Here is a 24,085-nt window from a genome sequence, read left to right on the forward strand (position 1 = left end):
GCCGAATAGATAATAATTTTATACTTTAAAAAATGTTTCAAAATGAGCTAATCTACATTCATTGTTGAGCATGAAGATCAGCTATTTTTGAAAAGATCCAGATCAGATATTTTTTTTAATGTTTTGTTTTGTTTTCAAAATGTTCAAAAATGTATGAACATTGTTAAAGAGCTGGTGCCATGTTTTTGCACTTTTTCTGTTTTTCATGTGTCTATGAGGTTGATAGAACTTCATTAAGCCCCCCGGTGGTGTTTTTATGGTGTTTTATATCTTCTCTGACTATTTGGAGTTTCTTCCTGGAGGCTGAAACCTTGAGGGTCAAACGTGCCAATAGAGAAACAGCGCTTTAGTGACATCACAAAGCCATACCCTCCCCCTCATTATCATAACACAACAGGTGTGGGCATGAGGAGGAGGAGGGACTAGGACAGGTGGGTGGTGCTAAGGTGGTGGAGGAGGTGCTAAGGTGAGAACCAGGTATACTTAATGAACTGGAGGCGTGTCCACATAAAAACAACATTTTAACACTTACTGTACACTTTTTTTTTTTTTTAAATCCTTACATAATAATAATACCTTATGATCAGGTTTTAGGGTTGAAAAATATCATGGCACCCCATCTTTAAATAGTAAGCTGGGGTCCCCGAGAATAGGGAGGCCAGTGAGAGTTGCTAAAAGAGTGTGGATGACAACTAAATAATGATGAAATATGGTAAATAATTATGTTCATCTTATCCTGCAGTTTTTATACTGATGAATGGAAACAATTGGAATTTTGCTTATAGCTCATATAATTACGATTATGTAATAATTGTGACAGGCTTACTTGAGTGTTGGAGGCATGGTCTGTGGAGGCGGAGTCTGTGGAGGCCTGGTCTCTGGAGGAGGCGTGGTCTGTGGAGGCGGGGCCTGCGGAGGCGAGGTCTGAAGAGGCGTGGCTGCTGTAGGCGGAGTCTGCGGCGGAGGCCACAGAGCAGGCAGCAGGGTGTGGTGTTTGAGGCGCAGGGCGAGTCCCGGGCTCATCGGCCTCATCCAAGGGGAAACCCCAGGACTCCTGGGCCCTGCTTCAGGCGAGGAGGCGGGGCTTCCTGATCTCCACAGAGCATGTGCGGGACTCAGCGACGCCTCGCTGCCGGCACTGGTCTTGGGCTCGGGGGGCGGGGTCATGCCCAGGAGCGCGCTCAGTTGGCGCTCGGTGGCTGCGGAGGGAGAGCCGGACGGAGAGTTCCGCGAACGCCGCAAGCTAACCGAACGCCCCAGAGGATTGTGGGAGTTGAAGGTGGGGTTGGCGAGAGGCGAGCGGGGCACGAGGAGCCCCGCCTCGTCGTGCCGTGATAGGGCGGATTCAAGGTCCGCCTCACTGCTGCAGCGCATCCCAAAAGCACCGCCCACCTAGAAACAAAGGAGGCAGAGCAATGAAATAGTCAAATGGTGAGAATGTGGCTGTTCTTTACACTAGTGTAAGATCTGCGTGTGTGTGTGTGTGTGTGTGTGTGTGTGTGTGTGTGTGTGTGTGTGTGTGTGTGTGTGTGTGTGTGTGTGTGTGTGTGTGTGTGTGTGTGTGTGTGTGTGTGTGTGTGTGTGTGTGTGTGTCACCTCTTCTCCTCCAGACCAGGAGTGTCTTTTCTCCTCCAGCTCACGTAACCGACGGCGACGAGCCCCCTCCTTCGCCTCCCTCTCGATGTTTTCCTAGAGAGAGAGACAGACAGAGAGATAGAGAGAGAGAGACACAGACAGACAGACAGACAGACAGACAGACAGACAGAGAGTTGTACTTTTTAATTGCCCAGTGTACCAAGACATCAGAGACACATACTTGTCTCTGATACTTGTCTCTGATACACATACTTGACTCACTGAGTCGCTGTTCTGAATGTGGTGAAGTCTGCTTCAACCGACTCAGCACTGTTCAAGTTACGTCCCGATAAGGACAGAATCGTCACCATCCTCACACTTGCTTTGGCAATAAAAATGTACGTTTCCCATGTTGATAAAGACCCTTTGAATTGTATTAAATTCAAATGAATTGAGAGATAAGGTGTGCTTTGCATTTTCACCATCTGACCAGAAGATGGCACCAACAGTTCACATTGTCTTCACACTGGAGTTGTGTAACTGAATTCATACCTGTATGAATGAGGGGTGTGTGTGTGTGTGTGTGTGTGTGTGTGTGTGTGTGTGTGTGTGTGTGTGTGTGTGTGTGTGTGTGTGTGTGTGTGTGTGTGTGTGTGTGTGTGTGTGTGTGTGTGTGTGTGTGTGTGTGTGTGTGTGTGTGTGTGCGCGTGTGCGTGCGTGCGTGCGTGCGTGCGTGCGTGCGTGCGTGCGTGCGTGCGTGCGTGCGTGCGTGCGTGCGTGCGTGTGTATACCTTAGCAGCAGTGTTAAACTTGGTGCAGAAGTCTTTGAAGATGTTGAAGCACTCGTCCAGTCTGAAGGTCAGTGCGTCTTCACAGAAGAAGTCCGTCAACTCTCCCACCACACCGCTCAGCTGCTCTCTGTTCACACGCAACACACACACACACGACACCGCACGCTGGGACACAACACATGCACACACACACACGATCACACACAAATATAAGGAGAATTCCTTATGTATTATTACTTCTGACTAATGGAAATATATCGAAAATGTATCCTCAACACAATAAATAGCAGCTGTAGCCAGGTGCAATGTTTTCAGTAAAACCATGTTATTGGAATGGAAATATAATATAATTCATTTATTTCTTCTTTTTCTTGTGTGTGCATACAGTAGTAGGCTATACATTGGCCGGGTTCTATGTTTGCAGCAAACCTAAGGCAAACTATACACTTCAGTATTTGTTTAGTTATCGTGAGTCATATCGCCATTGCAATATTCAACAACATTATCGCATATCGTTGTATGTTTTCCTAATATCGTGCAGCCCTACTTCTGATTGTAGATCTAGGAAATGAGACCCTGTGTGTTAGGGATGGGCTTTTGTAAACGTGTGCACTTGGGAGTGTTAGCGGTTAAACATGGTTAAACGTAGCCCAACGTCATATTTACACAAATTAAACTTAGCCTGACGTCATATTTATACAAATGAACATAGCAGGGCACATCATAAGTGTTAGACATAGCATGCTGCATCATACCGTATACTGATGTAGCAGCTGACAGTGTCAGTACTTGAACACAGCGAAGCAATCTAATTGTGAGCATACAGGGTGAACATCGTTCAAATAAACATAAACAGTCACATGTCTTCATGGAAATGTTTTCCACTGCCGTGTGGCTTCCCAGATGTCTCTTTATAAGCTACTGTTTAAGTAAACTAAAGCAGGTGTCTTCAAACGGGGGTCCGGGACCCCTAGGGGGTCCTCAGAGTTACTACAGGAGGGCCGCTAAATCTTTTGTGATAGGAACTTTTTTTCTCCCACTTTTAATTTTTTTACATTAACCCCTTCAACCCTAGCATCCCTATTCTGAGGGGAACATTAGCCAAAAATAGCAGATCTACAAGCTCACAACGCCATCCCTCTATACCAAAGAGGTATAGAGGGAAAGAGCAGACCCAGAGTACAGAGCCAACGGTCAAGTTTACAAAGTATTGAGGCTTTAAGTGGTTAAATAAAGTCTGAAAATACACATTAACATGAATTAATAGAGAAGCTAATGTGTAAAAAAAAAAACACAAAACACATCAATTCACACAACATTGATGAAACTGCTGTGAAACAAGTCTATGAAGCTATCTGTGAAAAACTTTAATCTGCAACATAATGTTATGCAATATCTAGTGGGGGTCCCTGCTTCATCTCTCTCTCAGCAAAGGGGTCCTTGACCTGAAAAACGTTGAAGACCCCTGAATTAAAGGAATACTTCACAGGGTGTCTGTTGCGGTAAGAGACCAATTTTGGTCTCCTACCGCAACGGACACCTGGTGAAGCATTCCGTTAAGCCTTTTAAAAGACAAGCCATTGACAAAAGTGAAACATGACGTGGGTTTTTTAAGTAGAATACAAAGCTGCATTTCGTGCACAACGGCCACCGCACTGTGTAGACGCTGTGTCACTAGAAAGAAGCACTTGCAGTAACTAATTCATGTGTTAAATCCATTGTGAGAACTGCTGACGGCCACTTTGAACAGAACAAGCGTTTATTTATATACAGTATTTGAATAATTTATATTACTAGATTTTCAGGCCACTTCGCGCTAAACTAAGCTTGGCCAATCGAATCCGGATATTATGTTCTGTGACCTCTGCTGGGCCAGTCGAATCTGGATGTTACGTTTGTCATCTCCTCTTGGCCAATCAAATCAGGATGTTTACGTGATGCCCGCCTACTGTCCACCCACCCACAAGGCAATTTTAATATAAAGAAGATTTTCTGTTAATTATTCCTACACGATTGGTGATTTCTTTCATGTACACATTAACTGTTTGAACGACCCACCCATAGTGTGTGTGTGTGTGTGTGTGTGTGTGTGTGTGTGTGTGTGTGTGTGTGTGTGTGTGTGTGTATTTTACCTGCAGAAAGGTGTCTAGTTGCGTCAGTAGTTCAGTGTCCCACTTGATGCTCTTCTCTACTGAGCGTGTGCGAGATGTCAGCGAATTAAGTTCAGCATCCAGCGTTTCCATGGAGATTCTACAGGAACAGGAAGTAACAACACGTCAAACTACATCAACAAACACAATGAAAGTCAAAGTTTAACTTATTATTTTAGTTCTAAGGATTCAAATCACTGGAAATTATTAAATATAATAATATAATAATCATATAATAAATTACATCTAATCAATAAATCAGATACAGTACTTAACATAATTTTATTAAAGTTATAATCATGCAATATATTATACTGGCGCTGTCGGGCAGAAACCTTGTATTGCCATATTGAAACTTTGTTTTTTGGTAAATACATGTTGTCGTTCTACAAGCCAATCTATAAACGCTGCCAACGCAACGTGTGGTGAGAGTGTGTAGATCTGCCATTTATAGTTTAGATTTTTTTTTAAAGCTACAGTGGTTAAGAGTGTCTGTGGGTTTTATAAATATCAAACTAATGAAAAGTATTAACAGGAGCTTGTGACTAAAAAAACAACTACATTGGATTTTTTTCTATTTCCTGGAAAGTAAGTAAAGTTTCCACCCGACAACAAAAAAAAAGATGAATAATTCATAAGACATGTTAAAGTTATGAATAGTAATGTACTGTATAATATAAATATAAATATGGTCTGACCGGGCAGCAGTCTGGACGTGTTGCAGCCGGGTTGAAAATTCTAACAACCTCTGATCCTTCTTCTGAGCCTCCTGTAGGAGAGAGGGAGAGAGAGAGAGAGAGAGAGAGAGAGAGAGAGAGAGAGAGAGAGAGAGAGAGAGAGAGAGAGAGAGAGAGAGAGAAATGTTCACTCTTCGGTTAAATGGATGAACTACACACATGCATGCACATACTGTACGCACGCACGCACACACACACACTCACGTAAGCACACACACACAACTTACCAGAGCTACGAAGTGCAGCAGGTTCATTCCCGGCTTGTTGGATTTGGTGTCGGCCAAAGAGAGCAGAGATGCGAGTTTGAAACCTGCAGCGTTGCCTGAATAACCACCCTGAACACACACACACACACACACACACACACACACACACACACACACACACACACACACACACACACACACACACACACACACACACACACACACACACACACACACACACACACACACACACACACACACACACACACAGAGTCATACACAGATCTTTGCTTCTGGGGTTCCCTGGAACTACATATTTTGAGATGGGTCTCCGCGGCCAAACACATATAATTTTAGGGGTCCTTGACATGAACAAGTTTGAGAATCACTGATATTATAACAACATAAGTGTTTCAGAAAACTGTTAGGATCTAGATGACATTTGTAAAATCGGCCTCAGGTCTTCGTGGGTGTGTGTGTGTGTGTGTGTGTGTGTGTGTGTGTGTGTGTGTGTGCGTGTGTGTGTGTGTGAGACTCACATCATTCAGTATGTTTCCAGCCTGCAGCACCAGATGTAAAACAGCATGCAGCTCTTCACACGTTAACAGCTCTGAAGAGACAAGAGAAGAAAATCACATCTCTCATAAACCTTAAAGCTGAAATCCATAAGTTTTATGTAACTGTAAGGATTCAAACCCCGGGCCTGCGTGGAGAAGAGGGAATCCCTGCTTGGCCTGGGAGGATATTGGGCTTATGAGCTTAAGGCAACCAGTACTACTACTCAACCAGAGTGGGTGAGTAGGGAGAGCCCCTCCAACCACTCCAGATGTGCTAGTTTATATTGTATTAACATACTGGATTGCAGCTTTAATCCCTCTGTGTGTGTGTGTGTGTGTGTGTGTGTGTGTGTGTGTGTGTGTGTGTGTGTGTGTGTGTGTGTGTGTGTGTGTGTGTGTGTGTGTGTGTGTGTGTGTGTGTGTGTGTGTGTGTGCGAGAGCTTGTGTGCAGCAATATAAGTGTGAAACCCAATTACTGTAACATGCATGAAGTTAACAGCTCAGATAAAGATAGACAGTGGTGTGAAAGAGTGGTGTGTGTGTGTGCGCGTGTGTGTGTGTGCGTGTGTGCAAGAAAGACAGTCAAATCAGGGGGGTGATGGTCCATAATAAAGAGAGAGAGAGAGAGAGAGAGAGAGAGAGAGAGAGAGAGAGAGAGAGAGAGAGAGAGAGAGAGAGAGAGAGAGAGAGAGAGTATAGTATCAGAACAACTGTACTATAAACAGAGGAGAGAGAGGTTGGTGTCTTGCATGGTTTCCATCGCCGTTGGTGTAAATGTGTGTGAATGGGTGAATGTAATGCTTATTGTAAGGCGTTTTGGATAAAGATGCTATATAAATGCACCATTTACCAATTACCATTTTGTGCACGCTGCCAAGGAACTCAATACACCAATATTTCTAAATTCCATCGACGACAACATTTGTGTGTGTGTGTGTGTGTGTGTGTGTGTGTGTGTGTGTGTGTGTGTGTGTGCGTGTGTGTGTGTGTGTGTGTGAATATATAAACTCAGAACCACTGTCCCTCCGGGCTATAACCAGTCTGGAGTCGTACTTGGAGACTAGTACACTAGTACAGAATGTCTGTCCTCCATATTTGGGCAAGACTGATGTAAGGATGAGGTCACCTAACTTCATGCTATCCACAGATACAGATAGCCGTTGTTAGACCCTGTCTTGTTTGGACTTACAAGTCAGTCAGTGTGTGTGTGTGTGTGTGTGTGCGTGTGCGTGTGCGTGTGCGTGTGCGTGTGCGTGTGCGTGTGTGTGTGTGTGTGTGTGTGTGTGCGTGTGTGTGCGTGTGTGTGTGTGTGTCACCTGTGGCAGCAGTGTGTAGAGTGCGGATGTCTCGTTTCATGGACTCAGAAGCCGAAGGAAACTCCTCTTTTAACAACATCGACTCTATACGTACTGGATAACTAGAGAGAGACAGACAGACAGACAGACAGACAGACAGACAGACAGACAGACAGACAGACAGACAGACAGACAGACAGACAGACAGAGGGATAGAATTAAATATGATGTGACATAAGAACAAGTGAGAAAGGTCACATTATGTGAGCCTGATGTCATGACCTCTCACCTGGGCAGCTGAGTCAGCAGGTACATGAAGGAATCAGCCAATGAGAGCTTAGCGGTGTCACCACGGAATGACCTCAGCTTCTTCACCTGAGGCATGATGGGAACAAAGAGGTTTTATCGTCACATGACCACCATACAGCTGTCACAACACTGCACGCAGTGACTTTACTTAATATACTAATATTAATCATTCTAATATTGTTAACCGCTTAAACAAGGGGTCAGCGACTTCAATGACGTAGAGCAGTGGTTCTCCACCCTTTCAGGCCGTGACCGTGATGTGTGTGTGTGTGTGTGTGTGTGTGTGTGTGTGTGTGTGTGTGTGTGTGTGTGTGTGTATTACCTCCTCTGTGTCAGGAAGCAGTTTAAGGAGTTCTCTAAGTGGCTCCGCCCCGTAGTGCTCACTGTTGCCATGACGAATGTCATCTATTATGGTCTGGTTGGACCTGAGGATGGAGTAAGAGAAAGAGTGGATGGATGGATGGATGGATGGATGGACGGAACCCAAAACCCACAGGAGTGGCTTTTCCCCCTCCCTCTGTGTGTGTGTGTGTGTGTGTGTGTGTGTGTGTGTGTGTGTGTGTGTGTGTGTGTGTGTGTGTGTGTGTGTGTGTGTGTGTGTGTGTGTGTGTGTGTGTGTGTGTGTGTGTGTGTGTGTGTGTGTGTGCGCGCGCTCTGTTACTCACTCTGTCTTATGTAACTCTGTCAGTTTTTATTAATGATATTCTAAATTCTTCATTTGGCTGGATCAACAATCAAACACATACACATACACACATGCACACACGCACACACGCGCACACACACACACACACACACACACACACACACACACACACACACACACACACACACACACACACACACACACACACACACACACACACACACACACACACACACACACACACACACACACACACACACACTGGAAGGCTCCCAACTGATAATCCATTTAAGAGACCGGAGGTTCAGTACAGAAAGTACAAGATTATAAAGTAATGAGAGAGAGAGAGAGAGAACATTCTTGTACATACATTCATGTGCTTCTGTACAGTATGTAACGTGTGTGTGTGTGTGTGTGTGTGTGTGTGTGTGTGTGTGTGTGTGTGTGTGTGTGTGTGTGTGTGTGTGTGTGTGTGTGTGTGTGTGTGTGTGTGTATATTATATTCAAATTAGCTAATGGGCGGGCGGACGGACCGCGACCACGTCACTCTGACTCGTATCGACCCGAACCTCTAGTATACTGTACACACCCCTCTGTCAGTGTGTTTACAAAGTATTACATGAAGGTATATTCAAGACTGCAGGACACATTCCAATGTTAAAATATACTCAAGAAACATTTCATTATACTGTATCAAGGCAAAACCATTTTGCATCCCATACATTACAAGTTGCAACAGTTAAAAAAACACCAGTTCAAACTGTGTTTAAAGTGATAAACAGTCGTTTTTAACCATAATGTGGGAGTCATGTGACATGACAGATTGTGTTACTCTACCAGGATTCTGTCTGTCTGTAACATTCCAACGCCAGACGCCACCATCATCCACTCTGTTTACACATAATACTAACAGCTGAACTTTATTGGAAAACAATGACACTGCAATATTCTTTCGTTTTTTACACTATGTATTACAATATGAAATTAATTATGATTTACATAATTTCACCAGACACCTGTGGATCTGCATACAGTATCTAGACTTTCTCACTAGCAATTATCAGGGCGATTTTAGAGGGTGAAATAAGGCTGTTATTCAACATGACACCTCTATGAACGCAGCATGTGCGTGGCAACAAGTCATTAGCCACATGAACCCTAGCATCCCCATCGGTGCACATCACTGAGGACCTCAGCTGGGATGTGCAGACAGAGCGGGTGGTGAAGAAAGCACAACAACGCCTCTGCTTTCTCAGACGACTGAAGAAAGCTGGCATGGGTCCCAAAGTCCTAAGAGCTTTCTATAGAGGCACCACCGAGAGCATCCTGACTGGCTGCTTCACTGGCTGGTATGGCAGCTGCACCAACCGCATCAGTGGATGTGACCCCCCCCCCCCCTCCCATCCAAGCCCTGTACGACGGACACTGTGTATGCAAAGCTCGCGGAATCATCAAGGATCCAAGCCATCCCAACCACAGACCGTTTGAGATGTTGCCTCATGGAAAACGGCTACGCGGTATCAGAGCCATTGGCAACAGACTGCGAAAAAAGCTTCTTTCCCCGTACAATCAGGCACATGAACGAACTGACAAGAACTAGAATGAACCAGGACAAAGGGAAACGCTAACACACCCCCCCCCCCATCCACCTCTCCCCTCTCCTATCCTTTTCTTGCACTCTTATATGCTTGAACTGTTCCTACCTAATCTGCTATATATAGAAGAAACTGTGAGGTTTACATAAAGTTAGAAAGTTGAAAAAATGCTGTTGGTGTATATGCACGTGTACATATGCTTTTGTTTTGTACTCTCTCTCTTTCTTTTAAAATCTTTTAACGGTTTTATTGTTATTATTGTTATTATTATTACCTATGCTGCTGCATTGTCTGAAGGAAGCCAAACAAAAATAAGTTTTACTCTTATGTACCGGTACACAAGATGTAACAATAAAGCACAAACTTGAACCTTGAATATTCTGTAAACTTAGCCCATACGCACGCACACAGTTTGTCAAATACTTTTTACAGGCTCATAAACTGTGACAAATGTCACAAATATCATTTCATAGTGGCTTTAAATGAAACCACTGAATGTGAAGATAAAACTGTAAAACTGGTGTAAACTCCTAAATAGCACATGATGCCTATTAGGTAACCATGGCGAAGAGGGTTCTTGCTGCAGGTGGAGAGTAGCTACGCTGTCACAAAGTTGACCTGTTTATTGAAATTCCTTCCTTAAGCGGACTGGAATTGAGAGAGCTACGTGTGGCGATGGTATGTCTAATGTATATGGCAGTGTGTGCGTGTGCGTGTGCGTGTGCGTGTGCGTGTGCGTGTGCGTGTGCGTGTGTGTGTGTGTGTGTGTGTGTGTGTGTGTGTATGTGTGAGAGAGAGAGAGTGGGGGGGGGGTCTTACCTCTTGAACTGTTTGAGGAAGATCCCCACGTTCATCCCTCGCTTTGAGTCCAAGATGGAGATCTGAGAGAGACACATAGAGAGAGAGAGAGAGACAGACAGACAGAGAGGCACATAGAGAGAGAGAGACAGACAGACAGAGAGATGGAGAGACAGAAGGAGTTGAGTATCAGAGGTACACCACACACACACACACACACACACACACACACACACACACACACACACACACACACACACACACACACACACACACACACACACACACACACACACACACACACACACACACACACACACACACATCTCACCTCTCTGACGGACGTTCTAACTTTGAGCCCCCTGATGGGCGTGGCCACAGCGTGTGATTGACAGTCATTGTGACCAAACAGCTCCTCAACACTCCTCACATCTATCTGGTACTGCTGCTGCTGGCCACGCCCCATTGTCCACAGGTTGGACCGCCCCTTCACCTAGGAGACACACACACATTACATTATGTTAGATTTTTTGACCGGTACTTTTCAGGAAATGGAAAGAATAACCTGTTCCAATGGATCCAATGTAGTTATTATTAAGTCACAAGTTCTTGTGACTTAATAATAACTACACTGGATCCATTGGAACAGGTTATTCAAACAAAGTAGGGCGTTCATTTGCGGGAAAAAACTAAAACAAAACATAAAAAGTTGAAAACTGGAGATACAAGGTTTCCAGCCGACAGATGTAGCGTAAATATGACCTAAACGTGTCTCACCTGTTCCTCTGGAATGGTCTTCCAGAAGAAACTCCTCACCCTCCTCTTCTTCTTCTCTGTAAATACAGGGTTTCCCAGGCCCAGGCCCAGGGGCAGAGGGGGGGGAGGAGGAGGGGGAGGGGGTGGCGGGGGGGCAGGGTTACCCTCCACGATAGCGGGGGGGTTGGAGGGAGGAGTGGGCGGAGACACGGGGACATCGACAGCCGCGCCCACTTCCCTGAAGCTTTCGATCTCATTGGCCGGCGAGACGCTGCCCATCACGTGCATTGCTGCCGCTGATTGGACGAGAGCGCTACGGGGTTGCCACGGTGACCAGAGTGTGGATGATGATGATTATGATGATGATGACGATGGTTGTGATGGAGATGATGACGACTGGTGCAGAGAGTGGTCATCGCCACGGTTACATCTGAGGGATCAAAGGTCAAAGCCAGGACTCAGGGGTGAGAGGTCAAGGAAAAGAGATCTGAAAATAATACACAAACAAACAGGTTAATGTTTGATAACCTTGTATGTCCAAAACCGTTCCTTTTATTACTATTATAATAATAATATAAAATAATAGTGAAAATATTAAATATAAATTGTAAATATATTTACACAATCCAAAACTTTTCAAAAATAAAAGATAATGCAATAAAATAAAACAAAATGATTCAAACATAGTACAAATAGTTAGATCTGCTCTTTTCACTGTTCATCATATGGCAGACATGTCCAAAGTCCGGCTCGGGGGCCAATCGTAGCACGAGGGCAGATTTTATATGGCAGGTTTTTCTTTCCTAAAATACCGCCAGTATATCTAATCATGTGAAATTCATACATTGCTGTTTCACAGTGTTTCAAAATTAACCATGGCAGATTGGCTATTTTTCAGTTTTCTAACTACTTCCTTGTGTTGTTTCATTCTCCTCATGTGGATCTGCATGCATATGAAAAAAGGCACAACATTTTTGTTTTGTTCTTACATTTGGCTACACTGCCAACAAAACACAATTGATATTGCACTGTAGTTAAATAAAATAGTTTGTAAAGTGACTTTGTGATGGTCCAAAGGTACAGTATGACACGAAATATAGTCTTTTGAAAGTATTTTAATTTTTTTCAAACTGTACTACAGCAAAGTATACAGGGCTTAAGTGGTTAATAATAGCTGTCCTTCCAGTCACACATTGCAGTGACCAATCCATTCAGTAGGTTTACACAACATCCAGAGGATCAGACCTGTCCTCACCAAGGAGTGTGTCCACCTTATCCAGGCCTCGGTCATCTCAAAGCTTGACAACAGTAACTCCCTCCTTACTGGACAACTTGCATGCTCACTTAAAGAGATCCTATATTCAAAGATTTGCAAAAAAGAATCAGATCTACAAGCTCATACATACTGTATTATCTGCTGTTTTTGAATAGCCAAAGTATAAGATAATGGTTAAAGTGGTTAAAATCAAAAATGACAGATGCTTTCCCGGTCTTTAATGGGTTAAGCCCATAGAGTTAAAAATAATAGAGAGGGCACCCGAAATCCCCTCCCATCCACTTGCATTGAGTTGCTCACCCAGCGCATGAAGCGAATTCACCCCTTCTTCCGGGTTGGAAAGTGTGATGGGCGTAGCCTATTTGGGGCCACTGTGATACGTTCTGCTTCACAGAAGTGACGTGTTTTACGTCACAGAGGTGCGCGGCCCCGTGCGCAAGCTTGTGCGCAAGCTTGTGCGCAAGCTCGTGAGTCGAGCCCATTGGTCGAAACAGTTTTCGCTCGTACATTGTGCAGTGGCCCCGTCCGTTTAAGCTGCAGTACGTACGAATGGCCAGCATGTCCATTTCGCTTCAATGCAACCACTGGGTTCTGGGGGCTTGGTTAAGCCCCATCCACAATGCTGCAGCATGCCTTCAACTAGGGGTGGGACGATATGGGTACCTCACGATACGATATATATCACGATATTAGGCCCACGATAACAATATATATCACGATATTCGACGATGTTCGATATATTGCGATATCACGATATTCGATATATATTGCAAGAAATTTCACCAACGATATATCACGATATCTGAAAATATCGATATATTGCGATATCACGATATATTGCATGAAAATTCACCAACGATATATCACGATAGCCATTGTATTCAATTCATAAACACATAAAATAGCACCAAACAGTTCAAAATCATCATTACACAAATACAGAGTAGGAAAAACAACGTATCACAATTTTTTTTTTAATATCGATATTTTTCGGCAGTGTATCGATTATTTATCGCGGGAGAAAGTATCGCGATATATCGATATATCGATATATCGTCCCACCCCTACCTTCAACCTCTATACATTTTCCTCTTTCGCGTTCCCTTCATTGGCTTCTGGCTGCTGTCCGCTCCCAGTACAAAACACTGATGTTTGCCTACAAGGCAATTAAGGTTGTGGGACCTTCAGGACATGATCCGTTCCTCGTTGGTTCTATCACTTGTTGCATATTCTGATAGATACTAGTTTTACTATGTAGATGTACTGTAGGTTGTACTAGCCTAGCATTGTGTGTTTCACAAGCGCGGTGTCTTTGAACGTACCTTAAATTCAACGAAATGATTTATTACACACACATTACACACACACGCGCGTGTGTGTGTGTGTGTGTGTGTTACTATTTGCTGTGCCTTATGGACATTCAAAGCCAGTATTTGTACAGCAGAGTGAATTTGCTGAACAAACAAACTATTGTTGGACAGAGAATATTAATATATATTTTAATTCACCTGATTCATTATGTATTTATCTATCTATCTATCTATCTCACGCAGGCTGGATGAAATGACAGGAAGTTATAGAGAAAGAGAATGAAGCATAAAGAGGGGCAAACAGACAAAGAGAGACAGACAGACAGACAGACAGACAGACAGACAGACAGACAGACAGACAGACAGACAGACAGACAGACAGACAGACAGACAGACAGACAGACAGACAGACAGACAGAAACACACAGTCCCTGGCGTGAGGATAATGGATGCGTCACCAACGATATAAACTTCATAACAATGAATTAAAAATGAAGGAATGTGTGTGTGTATACACTGTGTGTGTGTGTGTGTGTGTGTGTGTGTGTGCATGTTACATAACCACAGGTCTGTGTGAATCTGGTTTCTTCAGTCAAAGTTTCGAAGTAATCGTACTAACTACCCATCCTTCCTCACTGTGTGTGTGTATGTGTGTGTGCGTGTGCGTGTATGTACTCGTGTGCATGTGTGTGTGTGTGTGTGCGTGTGCGCGCGCACAAGTGTGTGTGTGTGTGTGTGTGTGTGTGTGTGTGTGTGTGTGTGTGTGTGTGTGTGTGTGTGTGTGCGTACGTGTGCGTGTGTGCGTGTGAGTGAGAGAGAGAGAAAGGGAGAGAGCAGACATATAGGAGAGAGATTCAGACATAGAAAGAGGAAGCTTGAGGAAGTTTGATATCACACTGAATAAAGTACAGTGACTCACTGACTTAAAAAAATCGTAGAGTTTAATGAAGTTTAAGACCTCATACTTGCGTTTTAATGTTCTCCAATAGAAACATTAATCTAATCTTTTTTTTTATTGATTTAATGATTTTGTAAACATAATTAATGGAAGAACACTATCGCTGTTGGTGAGAACTGGGCGTTAGTGTGTGTGTGTGTGTGTGTGTGTGTGTGTGTGCGTGTGTGTGTGTCTGTCAGATGCCCGGGCTGGAAATGCCATGCGCTGCCGTGGCAACTGTTCTCAGCACTGAGCAACAGGCTGCATTCCACACAATGCCAGTTTGTTTACTAGGAAATAGATTGTATTGGGGTCAGTGTGTGTGTGTGTGTGTGTGTGTGTGTGTGTGTGTGTGTGTGTGTGTGTGTGTGTGTGTGTGTGTGTGTGTGTGTGTGTGTGTGTGTGTGTGTGTGTGTGTGTGTGTGTGTGTGTGTGTGTGTGTGTGTGTGTGTGTGTGTGTGTATATTTGTATTTGTATTACTATACTTGTGAGGGCTCAAATGTCCCTGTAGAAGTTGAGAAATAGATTTCCTGGTCCTCACAAGAGAAATAGTTGTTTCATAGTTGAACAATGATATTTAGAGTTAAGATCCGTACACACTGGGAGCAACTCATTCGCATTGATTTAAATGACGAGGCGATGAAGCGACATTTCGAAACAAGGTTGACTTTAGTTTTAAGCACAAATACAATCATCAACCTGCATGAAAGAGGCAATAAAAGTTTGATGTGAAATAATCGCTTCGCTTTTTTGTATCGTTTAGTTGGTGCTACACACCGAAAATAGCAGATGTGAGCTTGTAGATCTGCTATTATTGGCTTTTGGGTTAGGGATAAAAATGGCAACGAAATAGTAAAAATTACATTCATAATGTCGCCATCTTAAAATGTTGATGTCCTCACAAGTATAACACAACACAATTGTGTGTGTGTGTGTGTGCGTGTGCGTGTGCGTGTGCGTGTGTGCGTGTGCGTGTGCGTGTGTGTGTGTGTGTGTGTGTGTGTGTGTGTGTGTAAAAGCTTTTAAAAGGGGACTCCAGAGCGGTGATGACATCATCCAATTACACAGCAATAATATGCTAAAATAGACCCAACCCGGTGACCCCGTTCACACGCGGTGCCCTGATTGGCTGACCGGATCTCAGGGTTTCACACGCTGTCACTGTGTACATGTCACATGATAGACTCAAATGACAGACACATTAAAAGGTGTTATGATCAGTGATTTTGGTCAAAACAAAAGGTTTTTGATAGTGCAGTGGTTCTCAAGCTTTTTAATTTCGAGGATTCCCATAACTCTGAGAGCGTACAAATGGAACCAAATGGACTGGTAAGGGTGCATTTGGTTCCATTTATACACTCTGAGGTCCATTTGGAAACCCATCAATTAACCCCGAAGGTCCCAGACCCCAGTTAGAGTGTTTGTTCAGTAACAGGGGTCTCCCCATCTCTCCAGCTCTTTAATAAACATAAACCAAAAAAATATTCAGGTAGGTTGCCAATTTCAGCCAATCAGGAGAGAGCACCCCCACAAAGCTTGTGTTCCAGTTCAGATTTAGTTTACTCTTTCATTTGTTTCATCACTTCCAATTTCACTTGTTTATCCTGTATGAGTTCTCTCTCCTCATGGGTACAATTGATATCCTGACCTGAGATCTTGAGAAACGGGGAAACTCCTGTTACTGAACACTTACAAACAAATATCACTTGCACCCCTTTTAAAGCCAACATATGAGACTACACTACGTCTTGTTATAATCTGATAAAGACTAGTTTTTTAAATCTTTTTTGATTCGCAACACAATATTGTGTCATGCTATTTTCACAATTTGTACATATTCAGATTTTTTTCCACTTAGTTTTCTCCTATATTGACATGCTCAAAGTGTTACGGGTTAAATAAATGTGTTCGATTAACCATTGCACCCCGAGACAAGTTGTGTTACTTAGTTAGCAGACTAGTTACATCATTATCTTGTTGATGCTTTTAGCTCGGTGTTGTACACAGTTACCAAGAGTGCAACGCACACCAGTCCTCCGCGAGGTGCCAGCCAACAAAATAAACACTGAAGAATAAAAGAGTTGCCGCACACTCGTAGCTATGCCAAAAATGTGTTGTGGACACGTTGGCGTGTTTTTAAAACTCTGTGTCCACAATACATTTTTGGCATCGGCAGCTACGAGTGCTAAAAACTCTTTTATTCTTCAGCTCGGTGTCGTAAACATGGGAACTGTGGTGGGTCAGTAGAACACAGTACAGGAAGTACCAAGCCCCAGTCTCAGTTGCATGCTGGGAAAATCATTGATGCGAACACAGCAGACAACTCAACTTCAACAAGCACTGAAATGAAGCCCCCGCACCCCAGCATTGGCACTGTGTGTGTGTGTGTGTGTGTGTGTGTGTGTGTGTGTGTGTGTGTGTGTGTGTGTGTGTGTGTGTGTGTGTGTGTGTGTGTGTGTGTGTGTGTGTGTGTGAGACGTTGCTGTGAAGTGACATTCTTTCTGAACTGATCACACTCTTGTTAGTTTACCTCCATTTACTGACCCAGTTGTCAGCCATCTATCTCTGCATATTTGGGTCCTGACCTAAATACTAACAAGAGGAGAGGAGAGGAGTAACAGTGAAAACTGAAATGAAATGAAATGATGTGACAGGAGGAGCTAGAGAAACATGACAACTTCTCGACTTCTCCTTTTTTCATTCCTCCTCTCCCTCTCTTTGTTCCAAGATGAAATATAGCCTAGTAATAACAATCTTCATACAAGATTTGCTGTTTTTAAATATAACCTCTATATGTTTAAAATTTTTCCCCCTATAAATTATGCAAACAATGTGTATTTGAGGAAAAGTGGCCTTCACACAGGAATCACAGTGAAAAGCGTGACATGTTTCGTGTTTTTCAGCCGATTTGTAGGTGAACATAAAAGTTAAAAACATCCTCATACAGGTGTCTTCAGTTAATCTTGCTGATTACACCTCTAGTAGTCAGATTGAAGCTGGGTGGAGCTATGAGGACACTTTTATGATGTCACCATCCCCCCCGGGGCAAAATGAATGATAACAAGGTAAAGTGTCCTGTCCTTCGAGGTCCAACAAAACTAACAACAGTGTGAGGGAGCTGTCAATCAAACCTATTTGAGCACGCTCAACACAGCCCTGAGAAGAGCTGTAAATCAGAAATAGAGTCCAAGGCGAAGCACGCACATCCAAAAATAAGTTGGCACAGGTGCTGGCTAGACAACAATACGTGTACACTTGATGAGACTGCCCTTCTTCTCTTCAAGCACTGTAATCGACGAGAAGAAAGGAAAATGTAATACCTGCTTGCATGTTCAAGGCCCGTAAATATTGCTACAGGTTTTTTGGCTGCAAGCCAAGGCATTAAGTCAGCACCGCGTGCCAATGTCCCACTACAGTAGGACCAGACAGCGAGACTAGGCAAGGTTCTATCAGCCTGCTTTATCACCTCATTTACCTTGTGGTCATGTTTGTGATCTCATGCTGCATTCACACTAGCAACAAAGTGGCAGGCTACAAGCATTTTCAAGGACAACCTCAGTGGAGAATGGGAGGTCGGGGGTTCAGTCCCCGACTGAGTCATACCAAAAACTATGAAAACGGGACCCAATGCCTCCCTGCATGGCACTCGGAAGTCGGCATCAAGGGACGGATTGGGGCTAAGTCCCTGTGACATGTCCACATGGGTGTACTTGTACTTGGGGTGTACTTGTCTTGTGCATTATATGACATTACTGTATATGGTTTATAACTACTAAGTTATTTTCAATGGAAGCCACTTCAAAGCCAGCGACCTGAGGCTACAAACTTGACGCCTGACATTTGTCGCTACGTGACGAGCTACACAAGCTACATCAAAAGACGTTGAGCAGGCTTCAACCTTTGTCAGTGCTTCAGTGACGGGGTAAAGTGTCAATCATTCATACTGTATGTCTTTGTTTCATCATTTCACCTCGTCTCTCTCCACACATTTCCTGGGGGAATTCTTGCCCACGTCAACGAGCGTGTTGTGCAACACTTCAACAGCGACTTGACGACAGTGTAGCTGACCAGGCGGTTTTGTAGCTTTTGTGTTGTCGCTGGTGAAAGTATGAAATTAATCTAATTTCTCATCTCACGGGAGGAATTCAGTTTTCAGCTTCACCCAGCTGATTGCTGCCCAAGTGAACGCAGGGGGGGGGGGGGGGTCGTTAGGGGTTAAGTGTCTTGCTCAGGGACACCTCGACACATTGCCGGGCCCAGGAATCAAACCTGGGACCTTCTGTTTCCCAGGTGGCCTCTCGCCCCATGAAGACCTCGTGTCAAGGTGTTTTGTGTAGTGACGTTGCTCCGTGTGACCACCAGGGACTCACTCTGAGAAGTGTTGGCTGTAAATATGGAACCATGTCCTTCATAGTGTCCCCCACCCCGTCGCCATGGTGACAGGGAAACAGCATTATAAACACCAGCCATTAGCAATGTGCGGTCCGGCGACCACCAGGGGGTCCAAATGGACCCTTGCGGGTCTGTAACTCAGAGAGCTAAATTAACACTGAGAATTTTACAGTGTAGACTGGGGTCCCAAAAATGGAAAAAACAAATGGTCCCATGTCTACACTCTCAGAGTTACAGACCCATAAGGGTACATTTGGACGTTGAGGAACAGTGAGCTATGGAGCCGGTTGCTTAGCGACCTCAATGAAGCAGGACTGTGGCAACCAATGAAAAATGTTTTGCATTCTTTGACAAAAAAAATTACGCACACACACATGCACATGTGCGTGCACACGTACACACACACACACACACACACACACACACACACACACACACGCAATATTCCAAACCTGCTTGAGAAATAATGCAAAGGCAAATATTTACACTATAAATTCATTTGACCTACACACACACACACACACACACACACACACACACACACACACACACACACACACACACACACACACACACACACACACACACAGTACAGCATGCACCTGCTGGCACAACACACACATAGGAACATTACATAAATTAGCCCACAGACAGACACGCACACACACACACACACACACACACACACACACACACACACACACACACACACACACACACACACACACACACACACACACACACCCTGATGAAAAATGTGAAATTGATGACTCATGCTATGTGTCACCAACGATATGAATCATAATTAATAATCTGATAATTAAGTACTAACTATAGTGAGTGATGTATAGCCTGTTGTTTAATCTGAGAACTATACCAAAACTATTCTCATAAACACAGACCTCTCTTACAATGGAATCATTCAGGTGAGGCTGTGATATTATTGTTATTATTAATATTAATATTAATATTAATATTAATATTATTATTATTATTATTATTATTATTATTATTATTATTATTAGATACGTTTCTACAGTATAGATTATGAAACTAATATTTATTTGTGTACAACTTTCAATACGTAGAATTCAGCTTGGTGTGTTTTCGCAATATATGACTTTGCTTACAGTACTGCAATATATTGCCACGTTTGAATCATAACCCATGCGTTGTGATGATATTGTTTTGCCAGTTTGGTGGTAATACACAACTTAACAGAATTCTGATGGGTTCAAGGGCGTTTCATATTTAGTTGCGCACCGGTATCGCACGCCAAAAACATCAGATCTACAAGCTCACAACGTGTCGCAGCGCGACACGTTGTGACCTTGTAGATCTGATGTTTTCGGCATAACTAGCCTAGCATAACTCAGGTTTATACGGTTGGTATGAGGATGTTACAGTTGGTCCATGGCATTATTAAACGCTAAGCACTCAAATCCACTTTTGACAAGGACCACAATGGAAATAAGACCCGGGGGGTTTTACCGTTATCCTTCATGCACTTTTAATTGCACACATACTCTACATTGGTGTTGCAACCATGTAATTGTCCTTTTAAAGTGAATGATCAAAACAAACAAACAAAACAAAAACACAAATTCCACAGATGAACTGCTCAATTAAAGGATTTACGTGGAGCAGTTGAACCCGGGTCAACTGACTAGACTGTCTGTGAAGATGATCCGTGAAGATCATCAGATGACTTCAGTCCCCAACGACGTAACTGTTGGCACATAATGAACCCTACCCATCATGACCTTTGACCTAGTCAGTGCTCTCTGCGTCGGTGGCTCTGTCTGTATATCGTCTCTGTCGGGTGGAAACCTTGTATGTCCAAATAACTGTTACTTTTGAGGAAATGGAAATTATTGAAGCCATAGACGCCCGGTGGCCAAATCCGGTGTTGCAAGACTTCCGCGTTTAGAACGCCTACTGTGCATGCTTCTATCGTCTGAAACGCTATAGTGCGCCTGCTCTATTAGCTAGAGCAATTTTGGGCTAGTGAAAGTCACAGGCATGGTGTGTGTGATATAACAAATGTGAGCTTACCACAATCACAGTAATCATCATATTCAAGGGCTTTTGGAGAGAAATGAGACAGACTCCATAGAGCACTGGAGAGGGGAGGTGTGTGTGTGTCTCTGTCCAGCTGATGCTCGTTGATGCTCGTTAATGTCATATACATCAAGGCAATTGTGTTTCTGCACTCGTTTTCGGTTTTGGACACAAATTTTCCTTTTGGTCCTAAAAAACGCCACTTATCAATTAATCGGTCAATCGATCGGTATAGGTTATCAACTATCAATGAAAGAATTAATCGATAATTTGCATCCCTACTTGCAGCAAATCCCGGAAGAAGATTAATAGGTGGGGGCGGGGCCGTCTGCCCTCTAGTTTTTATACAACTCTATGGGATCTACAAGCTCACAACGCGTAGTTCGGCTATTTTTGCTACTTTTGCACAACGCTCTTGTGCGAGTCGCAGTGCGACGAAGTAGGACATTAATTTATGAAAAAGAAAAACATGAAAAGATGATACATGGAGATACAAGGTTTCTGCCTGACAGCGAGGATAATGAGGTCTGATCTGTGCACAGTAAAAGCACCAGTCTTCATCTCAAAAGATGTGTGTGCGTGTGTAGACTGGCAGAACAACCAGGTCTATCTAATCACACACACACACACACACACACACACACACACACACACACACACACACACACACACACACACACACACACACACACACACACACTAAAGAAGCTCTTTAAGAGCACCGAGGGTGAAAAGGGGGCCTGAACCCTATTTACAAGACAAACAGCCATAAACAGTGTGTGTGTGTGTGTGTGTGTGTGTGTGTGTGTGTGTGTGTGTGTGTGTGTGTGTGTGTGTGTGTGTGTGTGTGTGTGTGTGTGTGTGTGTGTGTGTGTGTGTGTGTGTGTGTGTGTGTGTGTGTGTGTGTGTGTGTGTCAGACCCCCCACACTGAGGTTTCACACACACTGAGGTTTCACAGTGCTGAAAGCGGCTTAATAATATTGAGCATTTAAATGAACTTGATCTAATGTCTCGCTGAACTTGATGAACTGCCACACACAGTTCTTGTTGAATAAAACATTAGAACCTCCATGTTTTAGCTGGGGGAGCCCCAGGGGTCTTTGAGGGGAGTCCGGGGGGTCCCCCATGTAAATGATTGATAGTTAGGAACCAAATGGATCCTTAGAGGTCTGTAACTCTGAGAGTGAACAAATGGAACAAAATACATCATAATTATTATTATTATTATTTCCTTTTTTATAAATGTTTTAATCCACATATGAGAGTGCAAGGCTCTAAGAATGGCAATATGTAGTCGGCTAAAAGCACTTTGGTGAAGAGAAGAGAAGAGAAGAGAAGAGAAGAGAAGAGAAGAGAAGAGAAGAGAAGAGAAGAGAAGAGAAGAGAAGAGAGAAAACTTTATTGATCCTCAGTGGTATATTCAGGGGACCAATAAATGCAGCTAGCAGGGCTAATCTACAAGTAAATGTCCCCTTTCAATCAAGTAAGGTAAAGAAATAAACTTTTACAGCTGTCGTTGTGCAGTTAAAGGCGGCTCATCGGAACTGGGAGTCCCATTACGTGTGTTTTAAAAGGCAACATTTCAGACCCCTAAAAGTCATCTCTGTGGTCACCATGGATACAGGACCCCCAGGCAATACCCCCTGACTTATTCCTCTGACCTGAACTTTATGGAGGGAAAGGGAGAGGAGGAGGGGGGGGGGGTTAGTAGCCTGGTAAACCCCCCTCCCTCCGGAAATCTCATTTGCATTTGAGTGAAACAAAATGTGTCGCAAAGCTTCTTCCATTTGACAGAGTCAGGTTAGGGGGTTAGAGGAAGGGAGGGAGACAGACAGACAGACAGTAGTGGTGTGGTGGGAAAAAACGTTAATTTCAGTGAACAAACGATTTCGTTCACGGCAATGATTCGTTCAAATTATTCGTTCACGTTCTCGTTCAGTAGAGCTATTTTCTAGTGAAAAACACTATCGCGGGAGCGTTATTATTACGTCCTGTGTACGGGGGGAGGGGATGGGGGGCATGAACGATAGTGTGAACGTAACAGTTTCAGAACGTGAACGAGCTAGTTCACGTTCGCGGCAATGAACTAGTTCTTTTGAACAAATCGATCATGAACGACCCATCACTAACAGACAGCGGGAAGAGCTGAGGATGAGGAGAGAGTGAGGAAGGGGGGGGGGGAGAAAATGAGAAATAGGATGAGACAGGTATACGTGGAGTAAAGCAAGAGAAAGAGAGAGAGAGAGAGAGAGAGAGAGAGAGAGAGAGAGAGAGAGAGAGAGAGAGAGAGAGAGAGAGAGAGAGAGAGAGAGAGAGAGAGAGAGAGAGGTAAATGTCAGACCACAACATGCAGGAATAACAGAGAAGGTCAGGGGTGGTCCCGGCCCTCTCACCAGAAACCTCCATGAACACCTGAATGATCTTTCCTCTCTTGCGTTTTTTTAAAAGCACGCCATGTATTTCTACCCAGGATGCAGCTGGGAGTGACGGATTTATAATGTTGAGTGAAAGGTCAGGAGGTCGAACCTACAAAACCTGGTACATCACTAAATAATGCTGTTGTTCACAAACACCCATTCAGGTAATTTTGCCTTTATTCTATTTCCATTTTTGTATTGCTCTTATGCAGTGTTGTAAAGTAACTAAGTACTGTATACTTTTACTACTCCACTACAGTACATCTCAGAGGCAA

At 43.7% G+C, this 24,085-nt stretch overlaps 1 protein-coding gene across 3 annotated transcripts in view; it reads right to left on the reverse strand.

Annotated features, from left to right (window-relative positions):
• LOC308101215 (uncharacterized protein) overlaps positions 1 to 24,085 on the reverse strand; it is a 58,434-nt gene that overhangs the window by 31,706 nt on the left and 2,643 nt on the right. For 2 of the 3 annotated variants that reach the window (XR_013934513.1, XM_080450601.1), the window contains exons 2-14: positions 11,437 to 11,902; positions 10,991 to 11,152; positions 10,681 to 10,742; positions 7,943 to 8,045; positions 7,601 to 7,686; positions 7,333 to 7,433; positions 5,999 to 6,069; positions 5,481 to 5,588; positions 5,215 to 5,285; positions 4,499 to 4,616; positions 2,367 to 2,531; positions 1,597 to 1,689; positions 827 to 1,392 (exon numbers count right to left, since the gene is read on the reverse strand). Coding sequence is in view for 2 of the 3 variants with exons in the window: in XM_080450601.1 (XP_080306727.1) it covers positions 827 to 1,392; positions 1,597 to 1,689; positions 2,367 to 2,531; positions 4,499 to 4,616; positions 5,215 to 5,285; positions 5,481 to 5,588; positions 5,999 to 6,069; positions 7,333 to 7,433; positions 7,601 to 7,686; positions 7,943 to 8,045; positions 10,681 to 10,742; positions 10,991 to 11,152; positions 11,437 to 11,703 (1,973 nt within the window). In the remaining variant the exon portion in view is untranslated. Of the gene's footprint in view, positions 1 to 826; positions 1,393 to 1,596; positions 1,690 to 2,366; positions 2,532 to 4,498; positions 4,617 to 5,214; positions 5,286 to 5,480; positions 5,589 to 5,998; positions 6,070 to 7,332; positions 7,434 to 7,600; positions 7,687 to 7,942; positions 8,046 to 10,680; positions 10,743 to 10,990; positions 11,153 to 11,436; positions 11,903 to 17,469; positions 17,532 to 24,085 lie in introns of all 3 variants that reach the window. The other variant, XM_080450602.1, reaches the window with a different exon arrangement.

Source organism: Gymnoscopelus braueri (genome assembly GCF_963280865.1).
Source record: "Gymnoscopelus braueri genome assembly, chromosome: 15".
In the NCBI taxonomy this organism is placed as follows: Eukaryota; Metazoa; Chordata; class Actinopteri; order Myctophiformes; family Myctophidae; genus Gymnoscopelus; species Gymnoscopelus braueri.